Below are 19,199 nucleotides of genomic sequence, written 5' to 3'. Positions count from 1 at the left end.
AGTAAAAAACTTCTTTTGACCACACCATCCCCTTCTAGCCTACATGCTCCTTTTCTCTGTTCTGCACCAACACTTCTCAAAACAGTTGTCTATACTTTTAGTCTCCAATTCCTTCCCTCTTGAACTCACTGAAATCAGGCTTTCACCACCTCCCCTGTCCAACATCGTCACTGACACTTCCAAGTGAATCCAGTGGTGAATTATCAGCTTTTTATCCTATTTAATAACATTTGAATAATGGTCACTCTACCTTCTTGAAACATGTTTCTGCTTAGCTTCTGGGTCCCCACACTTTGATGGTTTTTTTCCTCAGTCTTCCCAATCTTTAAAGTTACATATCAAGGTTCCATCTCTTTTTACATTCACTTTGTTGATGATCTCATCTAGGTCCATGGATTTAAATAAAATTTGTCTACAGTCTGTATTTGTCACAAACTGCAGACTGTTATCCAACTATCTACTTAACATCTCCACCTTGATGTCTGATAAACACCTAAAAGTTAACATGTGTATAAAAAGAGTTCTTCTATCTCTCATTATTTGTGGAATCTATAGACAAATTATTAAAATTAATGAGAGTTTAGCAAGGTTGCTGGATATAATTTATGCCAGCAGTAAACAGCCATTTAAAGGAAATAATTCAATAGCATCAAAAATACATTTGTAAGGTATCTAAGAATAATTTTTTTTTTTTTTTTTTTGGAGACAGAGTCTCACACTGTCGCCTGGGCTAGAGTGCTGTGGCACAATGTCGACTCACTGCAACCTCCACCTCCCCAGTTCAAGCGATTCTCCTGCCTCAGCCTCCTGAGTAGTTGGGACTACAAGTGCCTGCCACCATGCCCACCTAATTTTTTGTATTTTTAGTAGAGACAGGGTTCATAGTATTGGCCAGACTGGTCTCAAACTGCTGGCCTTGTGATTTGCCTGCCTTGGCCTCCCAGGCAGGAGCCACCGCACCCGGCCTGAATAAATCTTTTTAAAAAGATATACATAGGCCGGGCACGGTGGCTCAACCTTGTAATCCCAGCACTTTGGGAGGCCGAGACGGGCGGATCACGAGGTCAGGAGATCGAGATCATCCTGGCTAATACGGTGAAACCCCGTCTCTACCAAAAAATACAAAAAAACTAGCCGGGCGAGGTGGCGGGCGCCTGTAGTCCCAGCTACTTGGGAGGCTGAGGCAGGAGAATGGCGTAAACCCGGGAGGCGGAGCTTGCAGTGAGCTGAGATCACGCCACTGCACTCCAGCCTGGGTGACAGAGCGAGACTCCGTCTCAAAAAAATAAATAAATAAATAAATAAATAAAATGATATACAGCATCTTTATGGAAAAAAGTTTAGAACTTTACTTGATGATGTTAAAGAAGACTGAAATAAGAAATTGACCATTTGGAAGATTTATTATGAAGATGTCAGTTCTCCCATTTTAATCTAGATATATTGTTATTCCAAGCAATGTCATAACAAGATTTTCCCCCTTAAATTTGATGTAGTTGTTTTAAAAATTATTTATTTATTTATTCATTTATTATTAGAGACAGAGTCTTGCCCTGTCACCCAGGCCTGGAGTGCAGTGACACCATCTCTGCTCAGTGTGGCCTCAGCTTCCCAGGTTCAAGCAATCTTCCCACCTCAACCTCTTGAGTAGTTGGGACTACAGGTGTGAACCACCACACACAGCTGATTTTTGTATTTTCTTTGTTGTGGAGATGGGGTTTCACCATGATGCTGAGTTGGTTTTGAACTCCTGAGCTCAAGCGATTCTCCCGCCTCAGCCTCCCAAAGTTCTGGAATTACAGGCATGTACCACCGTTCCTGGCCTGTTTTAAAATTAATATTAAAGAGCCAGAGAGGCTGGGCATGGTGGCTCATGCCTGTAATCCCAGCATTTTGGGAGGCTCAGGCAGGTGGATCAGTTGAGGCCAGGAGTTCAAGACCAGCCTGGCCAACATGGTGTAACCCCGTGTCTACTAAAAAAAAATGGGCATGGTGGCACACGCCTGTAATCCCAGCTACTTTGAGAAGTTGAGGCATGAGAATCGCTTGAACCTGGGAGGCAGAGGTTGCAGTGAGCTGAGATCACACCACTGTACTACAGCCTAGGTGATGGAGTGAGACTCTGTGTCTCAAAAAAAAAAAAAAAAAAAAAAGCCCGAGAGCCAAGAATAGCCAAGGCATTCTATAGGTATATTATGAGGGGAGATGGCCTTGCTCCAATACATATCAGAATATTATTGTAAAGGTATAATAGTTAAGACATATGGTGGTAGTGTCAAAATATGTAAATAAGCCAGTGGAACAGAAATTTGGAAGCAGATCCACACATACATAGAAACAATTTATGATAGAGCTGGCTGTATAAATCAGTGAAAAAAGAATACTTCTGTTGAAATTGGACCTGGGTCTCATACCATATACAAATCATTTCCAACTGATTGAAGTCCTAAATATGAAAGACAAAACTTAAAACTAAGAAGTCAATATAGGTAAATTGTTTGGACCTTGGAGAAAAACTGTTATAAATAAGACACAGAAATGTGAATCATAGAGGAAATGACCAGCAGCCTTGATTGCATCTAAATTAAGAACGTGTGCTCATCAAAAGACATGGGAAAGAAAATCAAAAGATAACCTTTGAAGTGGAAAAAGGTATTTGCAACTCATAATCAAAGGATTTGTATCTGATTTATTCTCTTGCGTTAAATAAGTAAGATCAACAACCAAAAGAAGAATGGTAAAAAGAATAGGTATCTTATGAAATGGGAAATACAAAGACCTGATAAATAGATTAAAAGACTACAGCAGGTGATCATGTTATACCCACCAGCAAAGAATTACCTCCAGTCTGGCCATATGTAGTTTGATTGAAGATGTAAAGCAGATGGAATGCTTAAAATGCGCCGATGATGGTGAAAACTGGTTACACCTTGTTCGAAAGTATTATGACGTTACCTTGTGAAGTTGAAGATGTACCGCCCTACTAGTCACCAAAGCATTTATTCAGGAAATATTTATCTACTGTGTTCCAGATAGTGTTCTATGTGCTTGGGATCAGTGGGAGACAAATAAAGATAGGTTGATGACCAGTGGTATGGGGAAATACTGAAAAGGAGTTCAGATTTGGGCCAACTTATGTTTTTCATTTTTATGGACATAAGATCTAAGAATGTTACATACTGTTTGTTATAAATCAGTGCCACTCCGTTCTTTGAATCCTTTTATTTACTAAAAATCACTTCACAATCCATCAAAAATATTTTTAATGATCCCTTAGCTGAGAACTACATTATGTTCTTTTTCTATTTTGTGCAATACACAGATTATAAACTATCCAGTTAATTTATGAAGTCATGTTACTTAGTCATTTTATCAATTTTGGCAGAGGGTGGGGGGATCATACCCAAAAGCCTTTACCCTGAAGAAGACTTTCAAATGACTAAACTATGTCTGTTATTGTTTTACTTAAAGATACTTTATGGAGCCAAAATTAAACAAGGCTGGTCAAAAGTCAGATGCTGCATACTTTTAGATTTTCGCATAGAGCTATTAAATCCCTGGGCTGGCCGCAGTGGCTCACACCTATAATCCTAACACTTTGGGAAGCTGAGGCAGAAGGGTCCCTTGAGGCCAGGAGTTTGACACCAACCTGAGCAACATAGTGAGACCTCCATCTCTACCACCACTGTTGCTGGTATGCACCTGTTGTCTGAGCTACTTGGGAGGCTAAAGCAGGAAGATTGCTTAAACTCAGGAGCTTGAAGCTATGGTGAACTATGATTGTGCCAGTGCACTCTAGGGCAGCAGAGTGAGACCCTGTCTCCAAAAAAAGAAAGAATAATCTCTGTATTTGAGCCAAACTTAAATGGTGTTACAGAGAAGACAGTGCTTAATTATTTTATGTAGTATAGATAGAATGGAAACTATTTCATGGTTGAAGATGTGCTCAAAATTATGCCTTTGACAGAATTAAAATGGTATATCAATGACATATGGAGAATGTATTGAAATTAAGTGAAGTTTTTAATTTTTATTTTTTAAGACAGGGTCTCACTGTCACCCAGACTGGAGTGCAGTGGTACAGTCATAGCCTACTGCAACCTTGAATTCCTGGGCTCAAGTGATTCTCTTACCTCACCCTCCCAAGTAGCTGAAACTATAGGCACCTACCACCATGCCTGGCTAAGTTTTAAATTTTTTGAAGATACAGGGTCTCCCTATTTTGCCTAGGCTGGTGAAGTTTTTCAAGTTAAGGGCATTAAATCGGCCATTAACTTCCTCAAGAACATTTGTTCAGCCTAACATGTAGATGCAGGTGTTCTGTTTTGTTTTGTTTTTGTTTTTGAGACAGTCTTACTCTGTTGCCCAGGCTGGAGTGCAGTGGTGTGATACTGGCTTACTGCAACCTCTGCCACTCCCCAGATTCAAGCAATTCTTGTGCCTCAACTGTCCAAGTAGCCAGGATTACAGGTGTGTGCCGTCATGCCCGGCTAATTCTTGTATTTTTAGTAGAGATGAGATTTCACCATGTTGGCCAGGATGGCCTTGAACCCCTGAATTCAAGTTATCCACCTGCCTCAGCCTCCCAGAGTGCTGAGATTACAGGCTTGAGCCACTGTGCCTGGCTAGGTGTTCTGTTTTTAAGTGTGCAATTTAATTTATTAGGTACTTAAAAATTTGTAAATATTCCTACAGTATTTTGAATACTACAAATATATTCATTCTTTTTTCAGTGCAAATCTTTTGTTCACTGTCATTCATCAACTATTTCTCTGCAAACTTATTTATGCCTATCATATACTAGTTAGATTAACTTAATGTGAATATTTTGAAAATAGAAGGGCACCAGTCAGAGCTGTGGGGAAAAGGTAATTTTCTGTGGGTTGAGGAATAAATGGGGGAGTGAGGAAATAAAGACAATAAGGGTCCACTGTTCTGTATAGATTTTTGTTAAGACTAGAGGGCAGGCGGGGTGGCGTGGCTCACACCTGTAATCCCAGCACTCTTGGAGGCTGAGGCAGGTGGATCACTTGAGGCCAAGAGTTGGAGACCAGCCTGGCCAACATGGTGAAACTCCGTCTCTACTAAAAATACAAAAATACAGGTTACACATGCCTATAATCTCAGCTATTCGGGAGGCTGAGGCACAACAGTTATTTGAACCCAGGAGGTGGAGGTTGCGGTGAGCCAAGTGGCGCCATTGTACTCCAGCCTGGGCAACAGAGTGAGACTCTGTCTCAAAAAAAAAACAAAAAAAACAAAAAAAACAAAAGACTGGAGGGTAAAGCACATCAAGGATATACCTAGAGCAAGATACAGGCTCTAATAAGGGGGTTTGTTTTAATTTGGAGAATTGAGTACAGTTTTTTGTAAATTGAGTGGACCCAGTATAAATAGAAGTTGAAGTTAACAGAAGGAATAATTGGTGATGCTACTGGACTCTGGAGAAAATGAGTGGTTGAAGCCAACAGCACTGGTAGTGTTGTATCTAGGTAAAAGGAGTCCGAAGTAGAGGTAACTGAGATAAGGCCCTTGGCCAGGGAGGTGCTCTCCTAGCAGTATAAACTTAATTATAAAATACAAAATTAGGTCATGTTGTGAAGTACTGAATAATGCGCCTGACATATGAGGTGCCTGATAAGTTGGAGGTTTTGTTTTGAAGAGGTAAAATATTTGACAAATGTTTATGAATGAATGGTTGTATCAAGTATTCAGATACAGGGAGTTTGTAGAGAGGGAGCAAAAGTACTTTCGTAATCTGAAAAGGAATGGTTGATATAGGGCAATGTTTGTATTTAATATTAACATCGACTGCTTTATTATAATTTTTTTAATTATGGGAAAATACAAAATTTACCATCAGAACCAATTGAAAAAGTGTGCAATTGCCATGGCATGAAGTACATTCTCAGTGTTGTGCAACCATCACCGCTGTGTAGTTCCAGAACCTTTTCTTACCCCAAACTAAATTTTCATCTATATTAAGCAGTCACACCCCATTCCCTCCTCTTCCCAAGCCTTGGTAATCACTGATCTGTTTTCTAGCTCTGTGGGACTGCATGTTTCATATAAGTGAAATAATACAATTTACAGTTTTTGTGTCTGCCTTCTTTCATTTAGCATAATATTTTCATGGTTCATCCGTGTTGTAGCTTATATCAGTACTCATTTCCTTTTTTATAGCTGAATAATAGCCTGTTGTGTGAATATACAGTATATTGTTCCTTCATCTGTTGATAGACAATTCGGTTGTTTCTGCTTTGTAGCTATTGTGAATAAGGCTACCATGAACGTTCAGTTACAAGTATTTGTGTAGACATGTTTTTATTTCTCTTGGATATATACCTAGAAGTAGAATTATTAGGTCATATGGTACCTCAGTGTTTAACCAGTTATTCACAGTAGCTGCACCATTTTACATTTCTACCAGCAATACATGAGGTTTCTAATTTCTCTGCATCCTTGCTTTATTATACTTTGTAAAAATTTATTAAACTTTTGAATCCTTACCATATGCACGGTACCATGCTAGGTACATGCTATATGTGTTTCAAAGAATAGCAAATCAGGATTCTTAGAAGTGACAAGTTTTTGGCCTATTTTTGGAGCTAAGATAAACATTTATAACTATCTTGGAAGAAGTGAGTGTTAGTGGCCTAGTAGGCACAATTAAAGTACTTTGAGGCCGGGCACGGTAGCTCACGCCTGTAATCCCAGCACTTTGGGAGGCCAAGGCGGGTGGATTACCTGAGGTCAGGAGTTTGAGATTAACCTGACCAATATGGTAAAACCCCGTCTCTACTAAAAATACAAAAATTAACCGGGCGTGGTGGTGGGCACCTGTAGTCCCACCTTGGGACTTCTTGGGAGGCTGAGACAGGAGAATTGCTTGAACCTAGGAGGCGGAGGTTACAGTGAGTGCCACTGCACTCCAGCCTGGGTGACAGAAGACTCTGTCTTTAAAAAAAAAAAAGTACTTTGAAGACTTCATTTTCAGAGGCAGGAATTACTTCCAGATAAGAGAATTAAAGGAGACTCTTTGGGCTGGTTTTTGAGGGCTGCGGGAAAGGCTTATTTCTTGTCTCTTAGACTGAGGAATTTAAATCCTGTTATATTGTTGGTGGGAAACCAGAAATTTTTGAGCAGAGTAGTAATATAATTACAATCTAAGTCTAGGAACAGAGTGTGGCAACCAGTAGGAGAGGCTGAGGCAGATGGTAGAAAGAGACTAGTAGTGCCTAAAAAATTAGTTTTTTAAGTTGGAGAGTAATTAGACCTTGAAGAGTCACAAGTAACAGATAGAAAAGAAGTAATGAAATAAACAAGACTTGTAAACTTCTCTCTTTTTTTTTTTTTTTTTTTTTTTTGAGACAGAGTGTCACTCTGTTGCCCAGGCTGGAGTGCAGTGGGGGCGTGATCTCAGCTCACTGCAACCTCCGCCTCCCGGTTTCAAGCGATTCTCCTGCCTCAGCCTTCTGAGTAGCTGGGATTACAGGTTGTGCACCACCACACCCGGCTAATTTTATATTTTTAGTAGAGACGGGGTTTCACCATGTTGGTCAGGCTGGTCTCAAACTCATGATCTGCCTGCCTCGGCCTCTCAGGAGTGCTAGGATTACAGGCATGAGCCACTGCACTTGGCCAACTTTTTCATCTTTATACTCTCCTTAGATTTTACCTTTTCCCCAACTTTAAACATTGTCTACCAAATACTGACAATTACCAAAATTCTACCAGTAGAACACACCTCTCCTTTGAGCTCCAGAGCACATGCTTGACATCTCCTATTAGAAAGAATCGGCCGGGCGCGGTGGCTCAAGCCTGTAATCCCAGCACTTTGGCAGGCCGAGACCATCCTGGCTAACACGGTGAAACCCCGTCTCTACTAAAAATACAAAAAACTAGCCGGGCGAGGTGGCAGTGCCTGTAGTCCCAGCTACTCGGGAGGCTGAGGCAGGAGAATGGCGGGAACCCGGGAGGCGGAGCTTGCAGTGAGCTGAGATCCGGCCACTGCACTCCAGCCTGGGCGACAGAGCGAGACTCCGTCTCAAAAAAAAAAAAAAAAAAAAGAATCTTGATTTCCCCTCCAGTCTAGTCTTTCATGTTATGTTTTTCTTTGTGAGAGTCTCCCTCTGTCACCTAGGCTGAAGTGCAATGACAGGATCTCAGCTCACTTCAACCTCCCGAGTTGAAGTGATTCTCCTGCCTCAGCCTCCCAAGTAGCTGGTATTACAGGTGCCAGCCACCATGCCCAGTGAATTTTTGTATTTATAGTAGACACGGGGTTCACCATATTGGCCAGGCTGGTCTCGAATGCCTGACCTCAGGTGATCCAATTGCCTCGGCCTCCCAAAGTGCTAGGATTATAGGTGTGAGCCACCACGCCTGGCCATCTTTCATGTTTTTTAAAAGTTCTATGAGGCCAGATGCATTTGAGACCAGCCTAGGCAACATAGTGAGACCCCATCTCTACAGAAGAATTTTTTTTTTTTTTTTTTTTGTTTGTTTGTGTCGGAGTCACGCTCTGTCGCCCAGGAGGAGTGCAGTGGCATGATCTTGGTTCACTGCAAGCTCCATCTGCCAGGTTCCCACCCTTCTCCTGCCTCAGCCTCCCAAGTAGCTGGGATTACAGGCACCTGCCACCACGCCTGGCTAATTTTTTGTATTTTTAGTAGAGATGGAGTTTCACCGTGGTGTTGATTTCCTGACTTGGTGATCCACCCACCTCAGCCTCCCAAAGTGCTGAGATTACAGGTGTGAGCCACCACACCAGCCCAAGAATTTTTTTTTTTAATTAGCTCAGCATGGTGACATTCACCAGCAGTCCCAGCTACTCAGAACCCTGCTGTATTTTCTCAGACCAAAAAAAAGTAGTTCTAAGAGAATTTTAAATGATGTGTTTTTTCTTCTCAGAATTTTTTAGTAGTAAGCAGAAGTCTCCCAGTTAACCATTCTGTAAAACTACCCACAGCCCTAAAAGGCATCACTAAAGATCTTTAATTTAAAATTTGCTGAGCAAAGTAAGTTCATTACAAAAACTTCTGACTAATAGAGAAGATAAAACAAAATGCCTGTAATTCCACCATCCTAATAAAACCATTATTAACATTTTGGAAATTTTCCTTTTAGTCTGTTACTTCCAGAACAGAAATTTCTGTTATCTATCTTCTTCATTTTTTATTTGTTCTATTTGATCAAACGTCCCCACTTTTAGTGCATCTCCGCTCAACCACATACTGTGCACATACATGTGTAGGTCACACTCTTTACACTTCAGGTATCCCAGCTTGTTAAGGGTGATGGGTAATTGTTACGGATATACAACAGCCATAGGACCTGTATCAAGGTATTGCTAGTTAGTATTTCTTCTAGTCCTGCCTAAGTTGGGACTCTGGTACAGAAACTTTGGATTCGGTGTGTAAAACACTGAAAAGGTGATGGTGTGTGTCAGTTGGAAAACTGCAAAGTACCTAGTGGTTATTGAAAAGAGGGAATTGTTTATGTTGAAAATTGAGGCATTTTCCTTTGTGTCCAACAGTTTTATACCCTAATAGATGATTTATCTCTCTGTCTTGAACTTCAGGTTTTCTGTGGTTTAAACTAGAATTCTTAAGATAAAAAGTGTGCACCAGACAGTTAATTATATCTTTTCCATAAGGATGCTTGACTTGATTATTTCTCTAGAATAACTTCACTACAGGGACAGTTTCATGTATCTGTTACTGGGAGTTACAGGTATAGGCCTGTATAGAAACAATTTTGGGTTTTTTTGCCTTTTTTTTTTTTTTTTTTTTTTTTTTGAGACAGCATCTGGCTCTGTCACCCAGGCTGGAGTGCAGTGGTAGGATCTCGGCTCACTGCAACCTCTGTCTCCTGGGTTCAAGTGATTCTCTTGCCTCAGCCTCCTGAGTAGCTGGAACTACGGGCATGCACCACCACGCCTGGCTAATTTTTGTATTTTTAGTAGTGACGGGGTATCACCATGTTGGCCAGGCTGGTCTTGAACTCCTGACCTCCAGTAATCCACCTGTGTCGGCCTCCCAAAGTGCTGGGATTACAGTCATGAGCCACCGCACCCGGCCTAATACTCTTCAGTTTTACAAGTTTATAAAAAGAGCAATAAGTGAATAGTCATCTTGTACCCATCACTCAACTTGAGAAATAATGCATTACAGATACAGTTGAAACTCTTTGGGACCTCTTTTTTATTTCCCTTCCTTTTTCCCACAGAGATACTTACTATCCTGAATTTGGTATTTCTTTTTCCCATGAACTTATTCCCGTGAACAATATAGTGCCAGGCTGCTGAATTGGATATATGAGAAGTATCTTCCAAACTGAAATTTACCAGTATAGACCAGAATTGCCCATAGATGCAAATTTTCTTTTCTATCAAATAAATCTTTCTGCAGCCAGGCACAGTGGCTCACACCTGTAATCTCAGCCCTGTGAGAGGCCAAAGCAGGAGGATTGCTTGAACCTAGGAGTTCAAGACCAGCCTGGGCAACAAAGTGAGACCCTGTGTCTACAAAAAAAATTTTTTAATTAGATGGGCATGATGGTGCACATCTCTAGTCCCATGATTTTTTGCTACTCGGGAAGCTGAGGTCTCTGAGAAGATTGCTTAAACCTGGGAGTTAAGGATGCAGTGAGCTATGATCAAGTCACTGCGCTCCAGCCTAGGCAATAGGGTGAGACCCTGTTTCTAATTTGAATCCCCTGAAAGAATGTTGAGAACTGGCCGGGCGCGGTGGCTCAAGCCTGTAATCCCAGCACTTTGGGAGGCCGAGACGGGCGGATCACGAGGTCAGGAGATCGAGACCATCCTGGCTAACACGGTGAAACTCCGTCTCTACTAAAAAATACAAAAAACTAACCGGGCGAGGTGGTGGGCGCCTGTAGTCCCAGCTACTCGGGAGGCTGAGGCAGGAGAATGGCGTGAACCCGGGAGGCGGAGCTTGCCGTGAGCTGAGATCCGGCCACTGCACTCCAGTCTGGGCGACAGAGCGAGACTCCGTCTCAAAAAAAAAAAAAGAATGTTGAGAACTTACCAAAGAAATTTTTGTTTCACTCAGTGCCTAACAAGTTAGATTATAAAAGTTTTAAATCTCTGAATTGAGAGCCAGGTATCTAAATATATATATATATATATACACACACACACACACACACACACACACACACACACGCAAAATACTATGACAGATATCTTAAGGATCCTAGCTGTGGCTAGTACTAAACAAATAGGTAGTTGGTGACTTTGGTAATATACCAGCAAACTATGTGGTTCTTTGACCACTCATGGCAACCTGTTCTATTTATGAGAGAAAAATCTAGATCTGAAAGACCCATTAGTTTGCATTTCTGAATACCTTAGACAGCTGTTTGGAAAATTTGGCCTCTTGAAGTGTTGAGATTACAGGTGCTTTTATATAAAAAAGCAAACTCCAAGCCAGGCACGGTGGCTCACTCATTTAATCCCAGCACTCTGGGAGGCCAAGGCGGGCAGGTCACAAAGTCAGGAGTTTCGAGACCAGCCTGGACAACATAGTGAAACCCTGTCTCTACTAAAGATACAAAAAATTAGCTGGGCGTGTTAGTGCACACCTGTAATCCCAGATACTTGGGAGGCTGAGGCAGGAGAATCAACTTGAACCCGGGAGGTGGAGGTTACAGTGAGCTGGGATAGCGCCATTGCACTCCAGCTTGGGCAACAAGAGCGAAACTCCATCTCCCCCCCACCCCCCAAAAAAAAAAAACCAAAGCAAACTGTTTAGGTGACTTTTCTCAAATCCTTAAAAAAGATTTATATCCAAGTCATCTTGTTGGTATAGGTGGTGACATACATCCATAGTGTCTAAATTGGACTTAAGGGTTTTTACTTTCAGGGCCTTAATTTGATTATTAACTGTGTCTCATTTTAGCAGATATATATGAGATAGTGATTTTGCCTCCTGTGATTTTATGTTTTGTTTCTTCATTTACAGAGTGATAGATTCGTGTGGCCTTTCAAATGATTGTGAAATGGTGGAAATGGATCCAAAATAATAAGTGACTTCTCTACCAAAGCAGTAGAAGATTCTCCATATCTCCTTCCAGTGGCTTAATTCAGATTTTGGGAAGGAGCAGAACAAGTGAAACACAGAAAACCGAAGAAGAAATCCTCATTTTGGAACTATATCTCTCCTTGACTATTTCTTAATACCCATCCCACCCATCTTTCTAATGTTTTAACTTTGCTCTGAATATATAAATAGTAAAGGCCAAAGACATAGAATATACATTTAGAAGCTTTATACCAAGAAATTTGCCTTGAAAGCTGCTGTTTGTGGAGGGAAAAGTGTATAGCAAATTCCTGTCTGATATATTTTTATTTTTATTTTTTTTAACAAAGACAAGATTTATGTCCCTAGATTTTGAAGGTTAAGGCAAATATAAATACATATCTGCACACTATTTTTTAGCAGTTGCGTGAGTAAGAATAATGAGATTTGTATTTTAAGGACTTTGTCATGTGGATGTTTTGGAGTTGACTGCTCAGATCTTTTATAGGGCCTTAGTATTTTTGATCTATCACCTTGATGACATTACTTTTCCACACTTGAGCCCATCTGTCTTTCTAGCTATGACCTTGTTATGAACAGTGTTTGCACTCGGTGCAGATATCCATGTCTTACCTAATTAAGCAACATCATAGTGCCATAACTCAAGGAAGTTGAATGAGGTGAACATAGATACAGCTCTTTCCCCTTCCCCCCTTTTTTAAATGTAACAAATACTTTTTATATTCCCCTTCCCCCCTTCCCCTTTTCCCCTTTCCCCTTTTGGAAACGTGTCGGGAACCAAATAGTTTAAGATGAGCAGTTGAGGGGACTGAGAGAGTGATCCACACAGAACCTGGCTTCTTTGTGCTTCATCATAAGTCGTGCTGCCGGCCAGGTTACTTAAGCACCCTTTTAACAGGAAAACCTCGTGGGAGATCCAGCTGGCCAACTCGAGTTCAGAAACAGGACCACAGAGGTTACACTCTGGGGTAAATATCCATGTGTCTAACTTGGAAAGAAGACTCTGTGTATATGCATCATAAAAAATACCTACTGCTTTCTGATGTATTTAATTTTGGAGAATATCAGTGGGGTGATTTGAAGACACCAGCAGATCTCAGGAAAACTGATGCTAGTTGGTATTTGAAGAAATTAATGTGAACTAAATAGAAAAGCTCTTGAGAGGTTGTATCGTCCTTCTCTAGGAAGATCCCCCCCCACCCCCCTGCCCACCGCTTGAGGCAGGGTCTCACTCTGTCACGCAGGTTGGAGTGCAGTGGTGCAGTCTCAGCTCACTGCAACCTCAACCTTCCCAGCTCAGGTGATTCTCCCTCCTTAGCCTCCAGAGTAGCTGGGACCACAAACGTGTGCCACCACACCTGGCTCCTTTATTATTTTTTTGTACAGATGGGGTTTTGCCATGTTGCCCAGACTGGTCTCAAAAACTCCTGGGCCCTAGCGATCCACCTCGGCCTCCCCAGGTGCTGGGATTACAGGTGTGAGCCACCGTGCCCAGCCAAGAATATTTTCTACTGCTTTTGCTAGAATTTACCTGAGTACTTGAAGCAGATTAATCTCTTTTCATAAGTGTCTGTGGTTTTAAATAGATGTTTAATTCTTCAAGTTCTTTGATGTAACAATCAAGAATTCATTAGCTTCCTTCATAAAACCTTCCAGATTAACTGGGTGCAGTCACTCACACCTGTAATGCCAACACTTTGCGAGGCTGAAGCAGAAGGATCTCTTGAGGCCAGAAATTCAAGATCAGCCTGGGCAACATAGCAAGACCTTCCTCTACAAAAAATAAAAGTCAATCTTCCAGGCACATGTTACCGTTTTCTTTTGTTTAGAACTTTTGTTTTAACAAAAATTACTTTTATTTAGAACTTCTCTGAGTTATAAAGCTTGGTAAGTAATCTATAAAGAGGCTCAGAGGGCAGGTCTTTCTGTAAAGAGGAATCTTAGAATAATTACAGATTCCTTTACACATTGGTATCACATTCTTATAAACATTAGTGATTTGAGTTGTTTTGTTTTCAGATCCTGGCCATGAGGTTGGATGCCTCACCTTGCTGAAAGGAGACACTGGACCTAAATGGCGCAGCATGATTTTGTTCCTGCTTGGCTAAATTTCTCAACACCACAGTCAGCTAAGGTACTGTTCTCCATTCCTGTAGTAACTTCTCAAATACTAGAGGGTTTGGAGGTGGTTTTTGGTTGTTTTTTGGTTTGGTTTTGTTTTGAGACAGGGTCTCCCTCTGTCACCCAGGATGAAGTGTGGTAGTGTGATCACAGCTCACTGCAACTTCGGCTTCCTGGGCTCAGGCAATCCTCCTGACTCAGCTCCCAGGGTAGCTGGGCCTACAGGCTGCATACCACCACGCCCTGCTAATTTTTGTTTTTGTTGTTGTCGTTTTATAGAGATGGAATTGCACCATGTTGCCCAGGCTGGTTTTCAGCTCCTAAGCTCAAGTGATCTGCCTTCCTGGACTTCCCAAAGTGCTGGGATTACAGGCGTGAGCCACTGCACTCAGCCCAGTCCTGATGTTTTTTAATATATTCAATCTCGTCTGAGGATTTCAAAAACATTTTCATAGACGATAGCTTTCTGTTAGAAGGATGTAAGTAATTAGGCAGTCCACATGAGTGTGTACCTTAGTACCTTATTACTGCCAAGTATCTCACTTTTTTATGTTTCTTTTTTTCTTTTTTTAAGTATCTCACTTTTTTCATTACATCCTAAGGCTTTTCTCATTACATGACACAGTTAAGTCTTGTATTAGCTGCAGCACACTTTGGAGATTAAACATACTTGCTAACCTGTTGTCGAGGTCAAAGGGGCAGAAGTAAAAGGGGAATGGCACTTGGGTAAACAGACCTTTGGAGTGAACACACATTTGTTTATGGCAATAGATGAAGAGAAGGAAAAGGTAGAGACAGTAATTGTTCAACTACTACATGGATCTCAGATTAAATTCTAAAAACTGTTTTAGAGGCATTAACCTACTTAATAGTTTCAGGGGAGGTGTGTGTTGTATTAGGGGTAAACACAAATGGAATTACCAGTTTATATAGATTAAAGCAGACCTAGTCACAGTACACAAAAGAATCAGCCTGAGTTATTGATGAAACGTTTGGGAAGCTAGTAAACTTAAAAGCACTTCCCATATTGCCAACGAATAGAGGAAGAATGAAATAGGTAGGCATTCTCAAAAAAAAAAGGCCTACCTTTCCTATTTTAAAATGTGGACTTCGGGAAGGTGCTTCTGGTCTCATCTAGACCCATGGTCTTTTCTCTAAACTTCATTTTGTTTCAACTTTATTTTACTTACTTATTTTTGAGACAGGGTCTCTGTCATCCAGGCTGGAGTACAGTGGCGTGGTCATAGCTCATTGCAGCCTTGAACTCCCGGCTCAAGCAATCCTCTCGCCTTAGCCTCTAGAGTGGCTGGTACTACAGGCGAGCACCACCATGCCTGGCTAACTTTTTTGTTTTTCTTGTGGAGATAGAGTCTCACCATGTTGCCCAAGGTGTTCTAGAACTGGCCTCAGACGATCCTGTCACCTCAACCTCTGGAAGTGCTGAGATTATAGGCATGAGCCACTGTACCAGCCTAAACTTCATTTTGAGATTTTTGTTTGTTTTTTTTATAGAGACAGGGTCTTACTCTGTTGCCCAGGCTGGAGTGCAGTGGTGCGATCATGGCTCACTGCAGCCTTGACTTCCCTGGCTCAAGCGATTCTCCTATCTCATCCTCCAAGGTAGCTGGGACTATAGGCGCACACTACCACTCCCAGCTAATTTTTTGTGTTTTTTTGTAGAGACGGGGTTTTGCCTTGTTGCCCAGCTGGTCTTAAAATCCTGGGCTCAAGTGATGTACCTGCCTCAGTCTCCCAAAGTGCTGGTATTACAGCAATGAACTACCACACCCGGTTCTAAACTTAATTTCAAATTGTCTTAATGAAATTTGCAGGATCTCATAATTGGCCTAATCTGACCCAAGGCTTGGAGCTAGTGGGCTACATGAAAAGTATACAGATCTATCAGAGAATAATAATTGTTTTAGCACAGTGAACTAAGTAAAAAGAATTAGAAGACATTCTTTCATTTTCAAAACTATAGTAAGCAAAGTCCTGTGGTTTTGGCATAAGGATGGACATAAAAGGAATATAATAGAATAGTGAGTTCAAAAATAGGCCTGTAGAGGCTGGGCTCCGTTGCTCATGCCTGTAATACCAGCACTTGGAGAGGCTGAGGCAGAAGGGTTGCTTGAAAGCCAGGAGTTTGAGACCAGCTTGGGCAGCAAAGTAAGACCTTGTCTGTACAAGAAAAATTTGAAAAAAACTAGGCAGGTGTGGTGGCGAATACCTGTCATGCCAGCTACTTGGGCGGCTAAGGCGGGAGGATCACTTGAGCCAAGGAGTTTGAGGCTACAGTGAGCTATGATCAGGCTACTGTACTCCAGTCTGGACGACCGAATGAGACCTTGGCTTTTAAAAAACCAAAGAAAAGGCTTATGTATGTATTTTGTTGATTTTTGACTAAAGTACAAAGGTAATTCAATGAGGAAGTGATAGTGTTGTGTTTTTGAACTAGAAGAACTAGCGTCTATCTGTATGGGGGCGGGTTAAAGGACCCCAGCCTTTGCTTCATACACAGAAAAATTAACTTGAAATGGAACATAAGTTAAAAACTTAAAACCATAAGGCTTCTTTTTTTTTTTTGAGATGGAGTCTCGCTCTGTCGCCCAGGCTGGACTGCAGTGGCCGGATCTCGGCTCACTGTAAGCTCTGCCTCCCGGGTTCATGCCATTCTCATGCCTCAGCCTCCCGAGTAGCTGGGACTACAGGCGCCCACCACCTCGCCCAGCTAGTTTTTTGTATTTTTTTTTTTTTTTTTTTAGTAGAGACGGAGTTTCACCGTGTTAGCCAGGATGGTCTCGATCTCCTGACCTCGTAATCCGCCCGTCTCGGCCTCCCAAAGTGCTGGGATTACAGGCTTGAGCCACCGCGCCCGGCCAAAACCATAAGACTTTTAAGAGAAAACAGGAGAAAATCTTTTTACCCACTCGAATGGGTAAAATATTGGCAAGGATATTGATAGTAAGAAAAATAAATGTAAACATGCCCTGACTTAGGTTTTCCTTGTCAAACATACCCATATTTTCATGGCTTTATGGACTTTGGTCTCTATAATTTAAGAATGTCATAGAATAGGCCAGGCACAGTGGCTCACGCCTGTGGTCCCAGCACATTGGGAAGCCGAGGTGGGCAGATCATGAGGTCAGGAGATCAAGACCATCCTGGCTAACATGGTGAAACCCCGTCTCTACTAGAAATACAAAAAATTAGCCGGATGCGGTGGCGGGTGCCTGTAGTCCCAGCTACTCAGGAGGCTGAGGCAGGAGAATGGCATGAACCCAAGAGGCAGAGCTGGCAGTGAGCCGAGATAGCACCACTGCACTCCAGCCGATGTGACAGAGCGAGACTCCGTCTCAAAAAAAACAAAAAACGAATGTCATAGAATAAAATTCTTTGAAATAGGAAGGGAGGCCAGGCGCGGTGGCTCAAGCCTGTAATCCCAGCACTTTGGGAGGCCGAGACGGGCGGATCACGAGGTCAGGAGATCGAGACCATCCTGGCTAACCCAGTGAAACCCCGTCTCTACTAAAAAATACAAAAAATTAGCCGGGCGAGATGGCGGGCGCCTGTAGTCCCAGCTACTCGGGAAGCTGAGGCAGGAGAATGGCATAAACCCGGGAGGCGGAGCTTGCAGTGAGCCGAGATCGCGCCACTGCACTCCAGCCTGGGCGACAGAGCCAGACTCTGTCTCAAAAAAAAAAGGAAGGGATATTAGAGTTAATCTATAAAGTTTCTCAGACTGCTTCCTTTCAGTTTTATTACCTCAGAGACTTTTTTTCTCTCTTGACCTCTTTCATTATGGGTAAAATGGGTATGATGCCAAAAGTTTAGTATTGTTACAAGTATTATATCTGGAAATAAATGTTTTATAAAACTATAAGAACTCTAGTAGCTTGGTGCTGTGGCTAACACCTGTAATCCCAGAACTTTGAGAGGCCAAGGCAGGAATGGATTGCTTGAGGCCAGGAGTGAGAGATCAGCCTGGGCAAAATAGTGAGACCTCCATCTCTACAAAAAATTTAAAAGATTAGTCAGACTTAGTGGCATGGGTCAATAGTTCTAGCTGCTGCATAGGCAGAAGCAGGAGGATCCTTTAAGCTCAAGTTTAAGCAGCTGCAGTGAGCTTTGATTGTGCCACTGCACTCCAGCCTGGGCAACCATGAGACTTCATCACTTTAAAAAAAAAAAAAAAAAAAAAAAAACCTCTGTAATTACTACCGACCTCCTAGGGTGATATTTCAACCATTGCCTTCACCCTTATTCCAGAAATACTAAAACTTTAGGATTATTTTTGAGGCAATCATCTTGATTTTCCTCTCCTACAAGATAAATATTTTTAAGTGTAAAGTTTTGGAGCTTATACTTACAGATATTTGCAAGGTTTTTTTTCCCCTCCCCCTCCTTTCATGCAAACAATTGAAATGGGTAGCTTTTCTCCTCTCCTGGAATAAAGGAAGTGAATTAATGATTGAATATATAACCTAGGACTTCTCTAAATTAGGCACCTGGGGGTACCCTTAGGGTCTATATGTTTATAATATGGGTTTCTATCACCATTATTACTTGTTTTTTGAAGGCCTGATGCAAAACCTATTAAGATATTGAAAGGGACTAATAGCTGTTTATCCATTTGCCTCTCCATACTTCATCATCTTAGTCACCTACTGCCACCTTTGAAAAACACGGAGAGCACCTACCCAAAGGAGAAGGTAGATTTGGAGTAAGCCGCCGTCGACATAATTCCTCTGATGGTTTTTTTAACAATGGTCTCCTACGAACTGCAGGAGGTGAGCTGTGTCCAACTTTCGTGACTATATTTAAGCTACTCATTTAGGACAAGCCCAGGCTGTCGGTACGTGTCTGTAATCTTGAAATAGGATCTTTTCTGAACGTAGTTTACATTTAGATTCTCTAGTAGTCATTATGCAACTACATTTCTTTCTAGGTCTAACTATGATTATGATTCTCGTGAATCATCTATTCAGTTGAAATCTATTCAGATTTCAGAAATTA

At 41.7% G+C, this 19,199-nt stretch overlaps 1 protein-coding gene across 3 annotated transcripts in view; it reads left to right on the top strand.

Moving 5' to 3' along the window:
* GPBP1L1 (GC-rich promoter binding protein 1 like 1) overlaps positions 1-19,199 on the top strand; it is a 66,538-nt gene that overhangs the window by 15,631 nt on the left and 31,708 nt on the right. For all 3 annotated transcript variants that reach the window (XM_030942553.1, XM_010363047.2, XM_010363046.2), the window contains exons 2-4: positions 11,988-13,033; positions 14,085-14,199; positions 18,844-18,973. In XM_030942553.1, coding sequence (XP_030798413.1) covers positions 14,140-14,199; positions 18,844-18,973 — 190 coding nt within the window. In that variant the 5' untranslated portion in view covers positions 11,988-13,033; positions 14,085-14,139. The remainder of the gene's footprint in view (positions 1-11,987; positions 13,034-14,084; positions 14,200-18,843; positions 18,974-19,199) is intronic.

The sequence above is a fragment of the Rhinopithecus roxellana genome, chromosome 12 (assembly GCF_007565055.1).
Source record: "Rhinopithecus roxellana isolate Shanxi Qingling chromosome 12, ASM756505v1, whole genome shotgun sequence".
Taxonomy (NCBI): Eukaryota; Metazoa; Chordata; class Mammalia; order Primates; family Cercopithecidae; genus Rhinopithecus; species Rhinopithecus roxellana.
Note: the sequence above shows the minus strand (reverse complement) of the source record. Positions and strands in the feature narration are given on the sequence as shown.